The 18,488-nt window shown below is 38.6% G+C and overlaps 1 protein-coding gene across 2 annotated transcripts in view; it reads right to left on the bottom strand.

Annotated features, from left to right (window-relative positions):
- Positions 1 to 17,890, bottom strand: part of ZMYM6 (zinc finger MYM-type containing 6) — a 43,296-nt gene extending 25,406 nt beyond the window's left edge. Inside the window, exons 1-9 of one of the 2 annotated variants that reach the window (XM_036257121.1) lie at positions 17,638 to 17,890; positions 16,778 to 16,943; positions 10,002 to 10,086; positions 9,294 to 9,543; positions 5,049 to 5,223; positions 4,762 to 4,953; positions 1,908 to 2,058; positions 1,071 to 1,186; positions 131 to 403 (exon numbers count right to left, since the gene is read on the bottom strand). In XM_036257121.1, coding sequence (XP_036113014.1) covers positions 131 to 403; positions 1,071 to 1,186; positions 1,908 to 2,058; positions 4,762 to 4,953; positions 5,049 to 5,223; positions 9,294 to 9,543; positions 10,002 to 10,086; positions 16,778 to 16,870 — 1,335 coding nt within the window. In that variant the 5' untranslated portion in view covers positions 16,871 to 16,943; positions 17,638 to 17,890. Of the gene's footprint in view, positions 1 to 130; positions 404 to 1,058; positions 1,187 to 1,907; positions 2,059 to 4,761; positions 4,954 to 5,048; positions 5,224 to 9,293; positions 9,544 to 10,001; positions 10,087 to 14,830; positions 14,911 to 16,777; positions 16,944 to 17,637 lie in introns of those variants that run through there. The other variant, XM_036257122.1, reaches the window with a different exon arrangement.
- Positions 17,891 to 18,488: the final 598 nt, after the last annotated feature.

Raw genomic sequence — 18,488 nt, 5'->3', positions numbered from 1 at the left:
CAGTTGCTTTATCTTTAAGAAATCCTTTTCCTTGTCATTTCAAAGCAAATTAATTGATTATCAAAGATGCAGAGACAAAAATTCTTCTTGGATAAGTTTATATTCAATCCCTTTCATGATCTCTCTTTACCTTGTAGAAAAGAAGCTCTGGTTTTGTGGCAAACAGATGGTTACAGTGCTGACACTTGAGTTTAACAACTGCTTGGGTTGAAGCAACTTGTTGGGAATGTGAAGAAAGAGACTGGAGGCTGGCTACAGCAGAGCCACTGATGGAGCTGAGGGGAACTGCAGAGGTGTTGTTGTCTCCTCCTGTTGACACTGCTGCCCCAGAGGGTGGGCTTACTTGGCCCTGAGACAGGGGTACTGTTGAAGAGTTTGTTCCTTTTGGCTTGTTAAATACATTCTGATTGAATACAAATAAAGCAATGATTTTAACAATTGAGAAATAACAGAACTTGATAATTTTCATTTTCTCATTTTAATAAATTAATTCCCATGCAAACATTTCTTTAAATTGTATAAAGTAGTACACAGAAAAAGTTTAAATGGCATGGTTCCAGAACAGAAGGACTGAGAAATGCAGGCTTTCAAGACAAAGACCTTCTAATATATATGACCCTAACAAATTAGAGCAGGTCTCTCCTTTCCCCCAAGATACCCTTCCACCTGCACCCCCATTACCAACCAGCCTCTGACGGCTATTAAAGCACAGTGGCCACCAGTGATGTCTTTCTCTCTAGTGCCAGGGACACTGCATCAGGCATCTTCCCACCCTGGAGGATCTCTAAACTACTTCTCTGAGAGTGAAGAGAAAATGTGATAAGTAATTAAAGGCTTACAATTCCATGCCAGGAGTCATTATGTATCTGGCCCAGGATGAGAGGAACACATGAACATATCACCATACCACATATCCAAATCAAATCCTAGCTTCCATAGCTGAACATCATTGTTTTTTCTAACTTAAATTTAATCTTTTATAAGTATGGACCACTAGCAGTTAACATTTTGCCACAGATCGATCGATACCTAAGAGCACTGCAGGGGTAAAATACTACCTTGGATCGTACCTGGAAAGCCACAACACAATTGGAGCTGCAGAAGCTGTATATAGTTCCATTGGACATAGCTAGATGATACTGAGGAATTGCTGAGGTTTTACAACTATGACACAAAACCTGGACACCTTGGTAACAAAAAAAAAACAAAAACAATGAATAAGTTACCTGTGTAACTTATAATCCAAAAATGTATTAGCATAAAACAAATAATCCAAAAATGTATTAGCATAAAACTACAAATAATAATATACAAAACTAAACTCAAGGAACTTAAAATTTTTTTTTTTATCCTCACCCGAGGACATTTTTGCATTTATCTCCAGATAGAGGAGGAGGGAGAGAGGGAAAAAGAGAGAGAGAAACATCAATGTGAGAGAGACACATCGACTGGCTGCCACCCACATGACCCCAACAGGGGCTGGGGACAAACTGCAACCGAGGTACATGCCCTTAATGGGAACCAAACCCAGGACTCTCTGATCCGTGAGCCAACACTCTAACCACTGAGCAAAACTGGCCAGGGCCAAAAATCAAGAAAATTTAAAATAAACTGTAAAGCTAACTACAACTTTCTCAATTAAGTCCCATTTACCCAAAAACTTGGAACTTATGTGGCGTTTTTTTGTTTTTTTCACATATAAAACTACAAAAAAAAACACCAACCTCAACCAAGGAAATCTGCGAAAAACTATATTTACTTAAAAATCAATTCTTTGAAACTAAACCAATCTTGGGTCTTTATTTAACCATACAGATAAATTTAGTTTACAACAAAATGAAAGAAAAGCAGTTTTAATATTCTTCTTTAGTTACTAAATCTATAAATTGATCAAATTTAAACATTACCCGAAGAAGTAACTGTCTTAACTCTGTAAGCAGATAAGCAATTAATAGAGCAGAAAAGTTCGGTTTTTCCTGAGTCATTCGTAGTCTCAATCATTTCAGCTGAGGGCCTCAATGATTTCCCCAAGGCATACGGAGGGGTCTGGGCTGAATTCTGTTAAGAAAATAAAATAACATTCACATGCCTAAGCATATAATACATATATACATATTGTTTAAGAAAAGAAAAGCTACCTACAACCACTACCTTTGGTTGAAATATTTGAGCATGACAGTGAGGACACACCAACCACAGACTTTTCTGAAAGTTGGGATGTGGGAAATTTGTTTTTTCAGACAATAATAAAATGTTAACTGAAGAAAATTAATAACTAGTCAGATATATTAGCAATACAAAGCACATTAAAAGTAAAATTAGCCCTGGCCGGTTTGGCTCAGCGGTTAGAGCGTCGGCCTGTGGTCCTGAGAGACCCGGGTTCGGTTCCCGCTAAGGGCGCGTACCTCGGTTGCAGTTTGTCCCCGGCCCTGGTGGGTTGTGCGGGTGGCAGCCACTCGATGTGTTCCTTTCACATCGATGTTTGTCTTTCTCTCTCTGTTCCTCTCTCTCCCTCCCACTCTATCTGAACAAAGAATGGAAAAATGTCCTCGGGTGAGGATAAAAAAAAAAAAAAAAAAAGTAAAATTAGATAGTCATAAAATCCTTCTCTCATCACAAATAATCAGAGAAGACCAGGTAATGCAGGAACCAAAGGGTCATCCTCAATGTAGGGCTGGACATCAATCTAGGGGACAGTCTACTTTCTTTAAGGTTACTTAACTAGTAAAACTCTTTAAGAGGAGAAGATAGAAATGATGTTTAATGTATATTAGGTCAACCTGCAGAATGGCTCGTTTTCAAGCTACGTTTCATAATAAAATTTGCCTGTAAGTTTATTCATATTTTAAGAAACAATAATAATAATAATGGCTACCATTTATAATAAATTACCAATATCATTACTTATTGAGTGTTTACCATGGGCCAGGACTCATGCTAAGCAATTCATATACATTGACTGTATCATAGGATTCTTTAAACAACATAGTGAGATATTTTTAAAAATTAACAAAAAGTTTAAATTATCTTTAATTAGATTACCTTAACAAATAAACAGAAAAGTAAGAGATTAAACTTATTTTACTGACTCCAAAGTTCAGGCTTCTAACTGCTATCCTAATACTGTCACTGACACAATAATAATATAAGGTCTCTCAGTAAGAAATTATATGGGAAAATAAATGGTAGGAATATATAAATTGTGAGGTTTCATTACATAATCTTCCTGGTAAAAGAAGAACATCATTTACACAAGTTTACAGAATACAATACTAGTAACAAAATTAGGAATGAAACTGATTTTTGGATCATATATATAAAAATAAAATATTCTAGTCCGGCCAGTGTGGCTCAATGGTTGAGCGCTGACCAATGCACCAAGAGGTCGCTGGTTCGATCCCCAGTCAGGACACACACCAGGCTGTGGGCTCAATCCCCAGTAGGGGGCATGAAGGAGGCGGCCAACCGATGTTCTCTCTCATCAATGTTTCTATCTCTCTCTCCCTCTCACTTCTTCCCTCTCTAAAATCATATAAAGAAAAAAAACTTTTTTTTTAAAAAATGACACAAGAAAACTTTAAAAAATAAATATTCTATTCCTATGACAGGAGTAACCAGACTGCCAAAAGCTAAAATTCCTAGAAAAGTAATTCTTTTCAAAGATGAATGTCCATAATCAACTGCTCAGAGGAATTAAATATAAATCAAACTTTCTAACTAAAAAATGTTTTTAATTATTACTTACATCCTCTTATAAAAATATAACCTTTTAAAGACCCCCCCAAGTCATTCAGCAATAATTAAATTTACACAAATTGATATATTTAGTAACCAAATGAATGTATTATTCATTACAATAAAAAATTAGCTAAAGTAGTCTAATAAAGCAATGTTGCCAAAATAATTATAATTCATTCCAAAATACATTAAAAATTACTTTCTAAAAGGAAAAGATATGCTTTAGATTCACTGATTTTATCTTTTTTTTTTAAATCCTCACCCGAAGATATTTTTCCATTGATTTTCAGATAGAGTGGGAGGGAGGGAGGAAGAGAGAAAGAGAAACATTGATGTGAGAGAGATACATAAATTGGTTGCCTCCTGCATGACCCCAACGAGGACCAGGGATCAAACTGCAACACAGGTACATGCCCTTGACTGGAACTGAACCCGTGACTCTTTGGTCCGAGGGCCGACACTCTAACCGCTGAGCCAAACTGGCCAGGGCTGATTTTATCATATTTTGACTTTCAGTCATAATTTATTTACAATAATATGGGGGTTCTCTTTACTATCAATATACCATAACGTATTTTAGACTTATAGCATATCATGAAATTACATGTGTAAATTCCTGGCCATGAAAATCTTAAAAAATGATCAGTTCACATATATCATCTCACTACCACAATCAACCCTTTTATAGGAAACTATCCAATATTTCTGGATGGGAAATCACACACCAGCATCAACTGATGGGAAGTGCTTACTCTTCTCTTTTATTTTTTAAAGAATAGTTTATTGATTTTTAGAAAGAGAAACATCCATGTTAGGGTATTAACAACCACTGGCTGCCTCCTACACACTCCCTCCCAGGGATAGAGCCCACAACCCAGGCATGTGCCCTGACCAAGAATCGAACCAGCAACCTCTCAGTGCGGGGGACAGTGCCCAATCAAGCCACATCGGCCATTCATCCCTGTGCAGCCATCTCAGAGGGGTGAGCCCAACTATATACAACAGACTGACTGATATTCATACCTGTTTATATGCTGTGACACTTGTTGAAGTAAAAACCTTCTGGGACTGGCAAGAACCAGAGCTACTATAGCAATAGCTCCCACAGTTCTCACAACAGTTCATGGTGAGGTTGTTGGCAGAATGAAATTGTGAAAAGCAGGCATCACTACAGAGACCATGTACCACATTTTGATACTTAACTTCAAATCGAATCTAGGAAATAAAAACACATGCACAGACAAAATAAGAGCCAGTTAAAAATCTCTGATCTTTGAGCAGAATCCCAATAAAGGTAAAATGTAACTTACATCAGCATTCTTCTGACACATACTGCACTTAGTTGAAATGCTATTGGTATATATGGTAACAACAGGTTTTTTCTTTAGCTCATAAGAAGAAAGGCATGATTGGCTGCAGAAATCTTTGCTAGGAGAGGAATTTTCAAATCGGGTTGTGATCACATTCTTTGGATTTAAAATGTCTCTAAAAATAAATAACAAAGGCAAAATGAAATGTGTTCTTCATAATAGTAATTTCTTCCTCTTTGTGAGCTAAAATAACTACATTTACTAAGGGCAGCTATTGTATAGTAGAAAATGGCTGACCCTGCATAAGGCATCTGGAAACCTGGGTTTAATGATTAGTTCTGCTACTTATTAGCTGAGTGACAATGAATGACGCAATTACTGTCTCAATTTCCTCATGTATAAAATGGAGTTCATAACACCCAATTGACAAATGTGTAAAGAAGAATTACATTTAAAATATATCCAGCCAGATGCCCATGACAAAAATAGTGAGGCTTATAGCTCCAACCAAGTTTCATCCACTGGAGCCAATGGAATAAGGGGCTATCCCATAACTCCAGACCATGAAACACTTGTCTTCTTACTAGCCAATAGCTGCCAACAGTAAAAACGTGAATGAGACAAGAAATAAATTTTTAGAAAATAAATTTAAATGCGAGATTTGGGAAACAGTGAACTACCATAGATTAATATAAAAATATTAGCATGATATATAAAATTTAGCTGAAGAGAGCAAAGAAACAGATGACAAAAGGACTACTAAGGCTTGGTATCAGAAGACAGAACCAAGAATAAGACAGAAGGACACAAATAACTGAGTTGTTCTGTGAGACACCTAGAGTCATTTTATAAGAGTTCACTGTTGCAATAAGCACTGACGGTAAAAACAGAGGCTAAGTATTGCCATTCTTCTGATTAGTATAAAAACTGAAGGAAATAGTCATTAATTAGAAACACTGGTGCAGGCCACAAAGTAAAAAAAATAATAAAAATAATATTATATACTACGATAATGTGTATGGAATAATTGCTATGTGCCAGGCAGTATTCTCCTTACTTAAATTATCATATTTAATTGTCACAAAAACTCTATGATGTATTATTATAATTGCCATTTTATAGATGAGGAGACCAAACTAGGAATCTCAAAGTCACACAGCTGGTAAGCAGTGAAGTCAAAATACAAATCTCAGCAGTCAGATTCTACAGTCTATGGTATTAATGTTTCCACTATTCTACCTCACAGCCTGTACCTTCATTATAGAACTGTTCCATGGTAAATTATAGAACAACAACGATAACAAAGTACTTTAATTTTCTAAAATCACCTATCCTTAGAAATACGACAGTGAATCTTGGAAACCAAGTGGATATATTTACACACTTACTAACTTGGAAAAGTGATTTTTCTCTAAAAACAGAGCAATAAAGAATTTTATTTAATAATTTGAATCTGCCAGTGGCATAATATATAAGTAAACCAACAAGAATGTCTTTAACGAAAATCTGTGCACATAAATATAAATACAAATGCATTCTAAGCCTTATGCAAAGAAGTAAATGTTGCACCTTAACATTTATCCTAGAAAAACCATCTCTTCCAACAACATGGCTCAAACATTTTTTTTCTAGTTTCTCTTTTAATTTATAAAAACTCTAAGAACAACTTTTTAATTTTATAGCCAAATATTATGTTTAACAGTATGATTCAACTTATCTATCTACAACGGATAAGATATCAAGTAACTTTGGCAATTTACAAAAATCAAACCCATGCTGAAAAGATAGATGTGTTACCTAATTTAGTCTAAAGAAATGTTTCATAGGCTCTGAAGGTAATGTCAAATCAAGAGATTTAAAAAAAAATTTTTTAATTCTCACCCAAGGATATTTTTCCATTTATCTTCAGATAGAGTGGGAGTGGGAGATGGGGGGGGGGGGGGAGACATTGATGTGAGAGAAACACACCAATTGGTTGCCTCCTGCTCGACTCTGACCAGGGTCAGGTACCAAACTGCAACCAAGGTACATACCCTTGACCGGAATCAAACATACAACTTCTGCAGGCCAACACTCTAACCATTGAGCCAAATCAGCCAGGGCTAATTTTTTTTTTTTTAATAAGAGCAGCACTGTGGTAAAAAGTCCCTACACAAATAACTTTTAAGAGAGATATATATATAGCCCTGGCCAGTTTGGCCCAGCGGTTAGAGTTGGCCTGCGGTCCAGAGAGACCTGGGTTCGGTTCCCGCTAAGGGCACCTACCTCGGTTGCAGTTTGTCTCTGGCCCCGGTTGGGGCCCTGCAGGAGGCAGCCACTCCATGTGTCTCTTTCACATCAATGTTTCTCTCTGTGTCTCTCTCTCTTTCTCTCTCTCCCTCCCACTCTACCTGAACAAAAAATAGAAAAATGTCCTCGGGAGAGGATAAAAAATTTTTTTTAAATCTATAGATAGATAGATAGATAGATAGATATGTGTGTGTGTGTATGTGTATATATATATATGCATTTGGATGTATAGACTATATTATGTTCTTTAAATTTTAATTCATTTTCATTTGATATTTGACATGTTGAAACAGAATATCTAAAAACAGAAAACTAAATTTACTCTTTTATTTTTTCTTTTATCCTCACCCGAGGACATTTTTCCATTTTTTGTTCAGACAGAGCGGGAGGGAGAGAGAGGAAGAGAGAGAGAGAGAAACATCGACGTGAAGGGACATACCGAGTGGCTGCCACCCGCACGACCAACCAGGGCCGGGAACAAACTGCAACCGAGGCACGTGCCCCCAGCGGGAACCAAACCTGGGTCTCTCTGTACCGCAGGCCGACGCTCCAACCGGTGAGCCAAACCGGCCAGGGCTAAATTTACTCTTTTAAATCAGCTTCATGAGGATGACATAACAGTTAAAGTAAGGTATTAGAAGGGCATTTGAGAACGATACCAAATTTTAATATTTGAGTAAAATATTTTTACATTCCTCTTTCCTTTCAGTTAGAGCTTTCCATTTTAACAGGATCTACTTTTAGATACCTAAAGCCAACACACAAGCAGATAAAGAAACTGTCCTCCATCTCCAAAGACCAAATAGAGGCCTATAAATTGTTAAGTATACATAATAATATTAATTTTACTACTAAAAATAATAAGATCCCATTTATTAAGCATTTGCTATGTGCTAGGCCTTGTGCTAACACCGTCTCATTAAAATTTGAGGAAGTTGATACTATTTGCCAATGAAGAAACTGAGGCTTAAAAAAATGAAATATCTAGCCCAAGGTCACACAACTAATAAATAATAGAGCCATGATCTAAAACCAAGCTCTTAACTTTTCTTGCTCTGAATTCGTGACTACTGACAACACACTATATTCCTAAAATTAATTACCACTGGAATAGGCAAAACATGCCAAATTCTCCAAAGGTACTAAGGTAGAAAAAGTTTATGTGACTTTGCTGTTATTCCTTTCTCTTTCTGAATCTATGCATTATTTAAAGCAACAATGATCCCTCCAAAAAACTCACAAGGATTTTTTTTAGAAATAAACACATTAGCCCTGGCCGGTTTGGCTCAGCGGTTGGAGCGTCAGCCTGCAGTCCAGAGAGACCCAGGTTCAGTTCCCACTAAGGGCATGTACCTTGGTTGCCGTTTATTCCCGGCCCCAGTTGGGATCGTGTGGGAGGTAGCCACTCAATGTGTCCCTTTCACGTCGATGTTTCTCTCTCCCCCACCCCTCCTTCTCTGTCTGAACAAAAGTGGAAAAATGTCCTCGGGTGAGGATAAAAAAAAAAAAAATACTACAGAAATAAACACATTATATTTGTGGCCATTTAAAGTTTTTATCTTCTAAAGAATTAAATAATTTTCATATACTATTTCATTGTGAGTGATAGTATTTTATTCTATACTTCACTAACATTCAAGATAAATAATTTTGAATAATTATTGTCTATGATTACAAGATATATGAGTGATCCTACAATTCCCACAAATCGTTTGTTATTTCTTTCCATAGCAAAACTTAAAACTGAAAGAGATAAGGAAAACTGGTTCAGGTAGTATTTTTAACACCAAGTCATTTATTTAATTTTACCAAACTTCAGAATCTGCAAATTTCTCAATAGCTAAAAAGCTATTTCCATAGAAATGTGCTAAAGAGATATAAAGTAGCAACAGTATGTTGAACTAAACTATATACACACTAAAAACATAAAAACAGATGTAATTAAGAATTTTTTACTTTGAGCAGTTGGTGCAGGTTTTCTTGGGAGGAGGTGGTAGGCAGACAGGTGAAGAATATCTGGTGATGCACCGCGTAGAGCAAAAGAGCTGAGTAGATCCTGTCTTATGATATGCTGTTTGCCCCTTATAAAGCATTTTTTTACAACCAGAACAAACAGCCTGCAAAGCTATAGCTGGAACTGAAGGAAGCAATGAATTTGGGCCAGGTGATACAAGAGGAAATTGAAAGCCTGGGGTCAACTGTTGGGCTATTAAAAAAGAAAAAGAAAAAGTTTTAGTATCAATACAAACACATTTACATTCTCTATTTTTAGGACAATTCCCTCAGTCTTAAAACACAACATGAATGAGGCAATAAGCACTTCAATTCATTTCAAATTTTTAAAACCATGACCCATAATAAAAACTACATTTCACATTATAATCCAAGACACATGTACATACATGTATGTGAGTGTGCACGTGTGAATATAATTTGATAACTGAAATAGTAGTTTCATGAAATAATGTTTCCTTACTACATCCATCACCTCTGATATACTCCTATTCTACTCGACTTTTAAAATGCTGGTCAAGACCAGCTACTCAGTTTGAAAACATTGCAAAGGAAGAAAAAACTTACATGAGGAGGTACTTTCCCTAAATTCTACTAGTCAGAATATAACAAATGTTCATCATAATTAACTTTTGCAGTTCTGTTTCTTACCAAGAGGACTCTCATTGACTGAAAACACAGCACTAATTTTCAGTTCATTTTCTTGAGTTTTTGGCTTTGGAGCATGTCCATATTCCTTAACGAAAAAAGAAGAAAGAGAAATGAATATTAGTGTTAGTATCTACGTAAACTAGAAATTCAAGTGAAAAATAATTTTGTCATATTCATCTCTTCTACATTTTAATTGTAATCACCTTCATAACTACCTCAAAAGTCAAAATTTAGAAGTTATTAGAATAGATTTAATCTTTACAAAAAGGATCTTTCTAAACTGGAAAATCTTTTATAATATTTATATCTACTTTTCAAATGTAATCTTCATATACAGGAGTAGCCCAGCTGGTGTGGCTCAGTGGCTGAGTGTTGCACCATACACAGAGAGGGTTGTTGGTTCAATTCCCGGTCAGGGCACATGCCCAGGTTGTGGGCCCAATTCCCAGTGGGGAGCATGTAGGAGGCGGCCAATCAATGTTTTCTCTCATCCATGTTTCTCTCTCTCTCTCCCTCTCCCTTCCTCTCTCTCTAAAAATCAATAAAGAAAAAAATATTTATTATTATTTTTTTATCCTCACCTGAGGACATTTTTGCATTTATCTTCAGATAGACCAGGAGGGAGAGAGGGAAGAAGAGCGAGAGAGAAACATCAATGTGAGAGAGACGCATCAAGTGGCTGCCACCCCCAGGACCCCAACAGGGGCCAGGGACAAACTGCAACCGAGGTACGTGCCCTTAGCAGGAACCGAACCCAGGACTCTCCAGTCTGCAGGCCAACGCTCCAACCTCTGAGCCTAACTGGTGAGGGCAAAAAATATTTTTTTAAACATATACAGAAAAAAAAAAAACAACATCTAAAGGAGTAATACACAGCTTTTCAATGCTGAGTACTACTCCTTTTTTTTGGCTATGTTTATAAGGGAGCAATAAATTAAATTACATCTGAATAATTTAGAGTTTGTAAAATTAGTAATTTCAGCCAAGACATTTATATGCTGTCATATCTGTTAACAGCAGAAAAGACACAAGCGTTTCGATGCAATCTGCTCATTATACATAGAATCATCAGAGCCCAAATCAGATTTACCCTTAACATATTTTTTGTTGTTGTTGTTGTTAATCCTCACCCCAGGACATTTCTCCACTGATATTTTTAGATAGAATGGAAGGGATGCAGGGAGAGAAAGAGAGAGAGAAACATTGATATGAGACACATCAATTGGCTAACAGATTGGGGCCGGGGATTGAGTTGGCAGGCCGACGCTCTAACCACTGAGCAAGATCAGCCAGGGCTACCCTTAACATATTTTTAAATGCTTTAAAGTAAAATATAATCATGAAATAAAAATTTAAAAATACATATACCTATCTTGTAAAAGACTGTCTTTATTCTTTATTTTTTTAATTGATTTTCAGAGAGAGAGGAAGGGAGGGGGAAAGAGAAACACATATGTGAGAGTGAAACATCAATCAGCTGCCTCTTGCACATCTCCTACCAGGGATTGAGCCCATAACCTAGGCATGTGCACTGACCGGGAATCGAACCAGCAACCTATCAGTGCCTGGGACAACACCCAACAAACTGAAGCCATACCAGCCAGGGCAAGACTGTCTTTATTCCGAGATCACAACCATCCTAATGGGGGGGGAGGGTGTCAAAATAGACTTACATATTTTAAAATAAAAAGTTTTTTTGTTTTTTAAATACGTTGGGTTTTTTTGTTTTTTTGTTGTTGTTGTTTTTTAGAGAGAGAGGAAGGGAGAGAGACATAGAAACTTGGATGTGACCGAGATACATCGATCAGCTGCCTCCTGCACACTCCCCACTGGGGATCGAACCCAAAACCTGGGCATGTGCCCTGACCAGGAATCGAACCAGGACCTCCAGTCCATGGGATGACGCTCAATCCACTGAGCCACACCAGCCAGACAAAATAAAAAGATTTTTAAAAATAGCCTTGGCCCGTGTGGCTCAGCCCTAAAACATTGGCCCACGGACCAATGAGTCTCGGGTTCGATTCCAGGCAAGGGCATGTACCTTGGTCGTGGTTCGTCCCCAGCCCTGGTCAGGGTCGTGCGGAATGCAACCAGTCGATGTGTTCCTCTCATGTCAATGTTTCTCTCTCTCTTCCTTTCTCTCCCTCTCTGAAGATAAATAGAAAAATATCCTTGGGTGAGAATTAAAAAAATATATATATAGTATTACTTTTCTGATATAATGATCATAATATATGATAGTTGTATTTAATCTCCCTAAACATAGCAAAATAAATTACTGATATATCAGGTCCCAAGGTTACTTTTAAAATTTCTTTGAACCAATAAATGCCAAAAGCTAGAAACCACTGCATTAATTTACTACTTCCCATGATGTTTCAAACGATCTACTGCCTATAAGGTAGGAACTACACGATACCTTCTTTACAAATGAGGTAAGTGAAGCTTAGAAATTTCAGCAATTTGTCCAAGGTCACAAAGATACTAAGTGCACAGAAGAGAATCAAACTCTCAAGTTTTCTATTCTAAAACCTATGCTATCTCCACTATAGATGTACAAATATAACAAAGCATAATTACTACAATGAATTCAAACCCTGACCCCCAATTGAAATTAAGCTCCCCTAATACAGTCTCTCACATCTCCCTTTTACTCATAGCACCTGTGATAATTCATCATTTCATATCAATTTGGGTAATTTAATGTCTAACACCATTTCTTCTTCCCTGCACACACACACACACATGCCTGCTATGGATAGGGATCATATTTGTTTGTCTATGTCTATACACTCAACATCCAGCACAGGTAACATAACACAACAGAGGAGACTACGGGTTCTAATAACAGACAGAAACAGATATGATTTGGGCTCAAATACATTATTTAATCTTTCTTAGTTTCAATTTCCTTATCTACAGAATACAGTTATTATCTAACCCATAGGGCCATTATGAGGGATAAACTATTTACTACAAATAAAGTATGTAGCATGATGCTTTACAGTTAGCCAAAAACATGATTTACACATAAAAATGCAAGCTCTTATTATTTTCATAATGTCATTTAATAAATATTTGTTGAAAGAATGAATCCAACTCCATTGAATCCAAAGTGGATGTTCTTAAATATTATACTTAAATAACAACATTTATTTATTGACACTTGCAAAAAGAGAAATTAAAAGTACCTATACATACCTCCTTCAACTTACTAAAAAGAACACTTGCCCTGGCCAGGAGGCTCCATTGGTTGGAGCATCATCCCTTACACCAAAAGGATGCAGGCTCAATTCTCAGTCAGGGTACATACTTAGGTTGCAGATTCAATCCCTAGTCAGGGTGTATATGGAAGACAACCGATCAATGTTCTCTCTCACATCAGTGTTTCTCTCTGTCTCTCTCCTTTCCCCTGCCCCCCTCTCTCTAAAATCAAGAAGCATATCCCCAGGTGAGGATTTTAAAAAATAAAATAAAAGTACTATGCAGTAGGAAAAAAAAGAATGATTAATTTCACCCGAGTGACAGTTAAACTATGTTTTATTTTTTTATTTTTATTTATTTTTTTTATCCTCACCCGAGGACATTTTTCCATTTTTTGTTCAGGTAGAGTGGGAGGGAGAGAGAGGAACAGAGAGAGAGAGAGAAACATCGATGTGAAAGGAACACATCGAGTGGCTGCCACCCACACAACCGACCAGGGCCGGGGACAAACTGCAACCGAGGTACGCGCCCTTAGCGGGAACCGAACCCGGGTCTCTCAGGACCACAGGCCAACACTCCAACCGCTGAGCCAAACCGGCCAGGGCTAAACTATGTTTTAAAAGAGGGGAAAAGTTTTGCCAGGCTATGTAGTTTAGGATACCCCAGGCAGAAGAAATGAACTGTGCAAAATCAAGGCAACAAACTCAACAGAATATACTTTTGAGTGAAATGCAAATAGTCTGTAGGAGCCTAGATTAGAAAAATGGGAAGGATGAGTGATGATATTGAAGAGGGAAAAAAAAGCCAAAACATGGAGTTTGGATGTCATACTAATAAAAAGTTTATGCTTTACCACACATGAGACAGAGTCTTTAAAGGGATTGATGTCCTCAGATCTATAGAGTACAATGTCATCACTACACAGTGTTTTGATGGGGATTATGACTGAAGGAAAAAGGGTAAGTCAGAAATTGTTATAAAAGTCCAAATGAGAAATAATGAAATAGGGAGGAAAAGGGAAAAACAGAGTCAAAAAATATTTAAAAAGTAGAATCCACAAAACCTGACAAATGGTTACTTTTGGCAGAAGGGGACAAATTTACCAAGTGGAAGAAAAATAAGTGTCATTGATGCCATCATCCCCCACCCCACTTCCTGTAGACACTACCTGTCCTGGAATGACACTGACTTTGAGATGTTATGAAAAATACAATATTGTCATTAGTATTTTTTATTTTGTTATTTATATTTGTAATATTGCTTTGCTTATGAAATAAAGTTAATAACTACAGAGTATAAAGTAAAAGAACTGTCCAAAAAAAGAAAATAAATTTTTTCTTGTTTTGTTAATCCTCACCCAAGGATATTTCTCCATTGATTTTTCTTTGGAGGGGAGGAGATAGAGGTGGGGAGAGGGAGGGAGGGGGAGAAACACTGTTAGACACATCCATTGGTTGCCTCCCACATGTGCCAACTGGGGTGCAGATCAAACCTGCAACCCTTGATCAGGAATCGAACCTGAGACCTTTTGGTGCAGGGGCTGATGTTCTAACCACTGAGAAACACCAGTCAGAGCAAGAAATAATTTTCTTCCCAAAACAACTAATTAGTCTCTTCATACTGACCTCCACGAATTTCCAATCTGGGTCCCGTAAAGGTAGCCGAGTGCTCTTTCCAAATATGTTCATCTTACTTTCCCACTTAAAACGCTACAATGGCCCTGGCCGGTTTGGCTCAGCGGTTAGAGCGTTGGCCTGCGGTCCTGAAAGACCCGGGTTCGGTTCCCACTAAGGGCGCGTACCTCGGTTGCAGTTTGTCCCCGGCCCTGGTCGGTTGTGCGGATGGCAGCCACTCGATGTGTCCCTTTCACATCGATGTTTCTCTCTCTCTCTCTGTTCCTCTCTCTCCCCCCCAACTCTACCTGAACAAAAAATGGAAAAATGTCCTCGAGTGAGGATAAAAAAAAAAAAAACAAAAAAACGCTACAATGGCTTCCCATTACTCTCAAGATAAACACCAAAATTCATAACAAGATCTACAAGATCCCATATAATCTGGCTTCAAACTACCTGCAGAGCCTCATTCTAGAAGCAAGACAGCATAGGCTCTGAAGTCTAACTACCTGGATTTGAATCTAGTCTCTGCCATTTATGACCTGTGATGTGTGGTAAACTGCTTGACCTCTTTGCACTTTGGTTTCTCATCTGTAAAATGGGAATAATATGTTTGTGAGAACAGTGGTTGGTACAGTCTAAGTACACATAAGTATTAATAATGTTAATATATTATTATGATATAACATACACTATATATTGCTATATTAATGCCATCTATTAGTAGTGTTGTTGTTATGAACATCATCACCATTTTCATACCTTTCTGTTGTAGGCCCACTCATCTTGTTCTTCAAAAGAACCATGCAGCCCTGGCCTATTTGGCTCAGCAGTTAGAGTGTTGGCCTGAGGACCAATGAGTCGCGGGTTCAATTCGTCAAGGGCACATACCTCGGTTGTGACTCGTCCCCAGCCCTGGTTGGGATCGTGCGAGAGGCAACCACTCAATGTGTCCCTTCCATGTCAATGTTTCTCTCTCTCCCTCCCACTCTATCTGAACAAAAAGTGGAAAAATGTCCTCGGGTAAGGATAAAAAAAAAAAAAAGAACCGTGCATCTTTCCAACTCAGGACTTTCCTATGTGCAGATCCCTCTGTCTGGAACACTTTCAATTCATTCTTCACAATTCAGCTCACAAATCCTTCCCTCAGAGCAGCCTTTCCTAGTCAGCCTCTGCCCCCAACCAAAATGAGGTCATATTCCCCAGAGCACTTGTCATAGTTTATAATTATATATAATTTGATCAATTTTTGGGGTAATGTGTACTAACCTATAAGCTCTATGAGGGAAGGGACTAAGGTGATTTTGGTCACTTCCTGGAACCCTAGCATAGAGTAGATCACAATACTTAAAGAGAATAAAAAGAAAATGTTGCTCCACCCTCCCCCCTCCAAAAAGGAAACTGCTGTCAGATACAAGAGAATTAAAAGAGAGAGAGAGAGAGAGAGGTACCAAGCGTGGAAAAATGATAACACATACTACTTTTTTTTATTTTACTCCTCACCAGAGGATCTTTTTCCATTTATCTTCATTCAGACACAGAGTGGGAAGGAGGGAGAGAGAGGGGGTGGGGAGGAGGAGAGAGAGGGAGAAACATGGATGTGAAACAGACACATGGACTGGGGTTGTCTGCTGCACAACCCCAACCAGGGCCCCCCGAACCGCAACCGAGGTACCTGCCCTTGACTGCATTGGAACACACGACTCTTTGGTCCATGGGCCAAACCAGCTGAGCCAAACCAGCCAGAGCACTACTTTCTTTTTACAAAACGAAACACCATGCAGTTGCCAAGATCTTTTTGCATTCTATGAGCAGGAAAACTGATTTACTCATCTAATGAGAGGGCAAAAATCAATTTGGGTCATTTTAATTTATAAACTAGAAATTGCCTAACTAAAAATTTGAATTCACCAGATAGAAAAGGAGTTTAAAACATTTTAAGTAAAATGAAATGCTTACTTGAGCATTGTCAGGTTCTTCTTTAATTGTGTCCAGAAGCCCCTGCTGTGGTGCCATTGCTTTGCCACATTCACCATCCAAAGGTTCTTTCATTCTAATTATTTATGTAAAGAAACTCCTCAGTTTAAACTAATAGAGTTCTTCTTGGTAATGGATAGCTGGGCTCCTAAAACACAACATAAAGGATTGGTACTCAGGTTTATTCTTTCTTGTAGTTGTTTTTTCATGTTTATATATATTAAACGTTTTGTACTGTGCACAGGCTTTAGAGTTGAGCATTTGAAAAAAAAACTTTTCTAGTACCATGACTAACTCTATTCTCTTTTTTTTCCTGCCTTCTGCTCCTTTAGTAGCTACCTTCATATAAGAAAACAGTCTTCTGGCACTTCCCTAATATCTTTAAACACAAGCACTCTGGTCTTTTAATATTTTTTAAGTTACAGAGGGAATCAGACCTGCAGACCAAGACATGGCAGGAAGTTTCCAAACCCTTAGAGGAAAGGACTCAGAAATAGTTTTTGATTCCAGGAGAAACTCCTCAGCTTTTATTTCTCAAAGTGGGGCACAGTGAGCTCCCCACCCCCATTTCTAACTCAGCCTTTACTGGAGGCCTCCATAAGGGCCCCATTTCTTGGCCCAAGATGCCATCACAAGTGAACAGTAGGTACTCCTTACTTAAAAGGGACCACCTGCACTTTTGAAGGTCTCCATGGGAGCAATACCTAGGAATGAGACCCGCTGAGCTGATTCACCTTCGCTTTCCTGTAAACAAGAAATTCTATTAGCCATTCAGCAGACTTCCCTTCCCCTAGAAGTAAACGTACTAAATAGGACGTAGTACACCTGAACCAAAAAGATACCTTCAAAAAGTTGTCTTTAGTCAGGTAGTCAAGCCAGGCTTGGTATGGGCAACTGGTTTAAAAGCTTGTGCTGAAGAAGAGATGGGAACTTCGTTCCACCTGCCAGTTAGAACAATCTATGAGCGCTCATGTCTCCGAGCATCCTATTCGCTCCGAAATTCTCGTCCCCACCAATAATCCCCACGCGCGTCACCGAGCACAAACTGCAAGGTTGTACGGGCAGGAGAGAACGCATCCCGCAAACCCAAGTCATTCCCTGCGGCCAAATCCGCACCGCGTCAGCCGCGCAATCCACCCGGACCGCCCCCGCTCGGTTCCCGCCCCATCACGTGGGGTGACCCCTCCCCGCACGGCCACTCCCGCTGCCACCGGACGCGCTTACCTTCTAGTCGCCTCTCTACTGCCGGGGAGCAGCGGCCGGAGGAGCAGTAATAGAACCCAAGAACCCGCACCCGGACCAGAATTATGTTCTCCTACTGGAATTCTCCCGCGTGACCCATCGCAATGCAACACCAGGACTCCCGCCCCTGGTCTCCGCCCCCCCTTTCCCGTCATGCTCCAGTCTTGAACCGAGTGGCTCTTCCCGGCATTCCTCTTTCTTCAGTTATGGTTGACTTCTTAAAGAGGCCGAGGCCCAATTGTAAAAAGTTAGGAAGGGATTTGGGGGAGAATGCTAGGGACGTTAGGTGGCGCAGTAAGTACTCTGCACCATTCTTTAATGCTCATTTCCAGAAAGGGCCTGCTAAGAGAACATAGTAATAAATAATAGGTAATATTTATTAAGTCAAGAGCTTGCTAAGCACTTGACATGCATCATTCCACTTGTCCTCACCACAACCCCAAGAGTTACA

Source organism: Molossus molossus, unplaced genomic scaffold, assembly GCF_014108415.1.
Source record: "Molossus molossus isolate mMolMol1 unplaced genomic scaffold, mMolMol1.p scaffold_m16_p_12, whole genome shotgun sequence".
Classification (NCBI taxonomy): Eukaryota; Metazoa; Chordata; class Mammalia; order Chiroptera; family Molossidae; genus Molossus; species Molossus molossus.
This window is presented reverse-complemented; position numbering and strand designations above follow the sequence as displayed.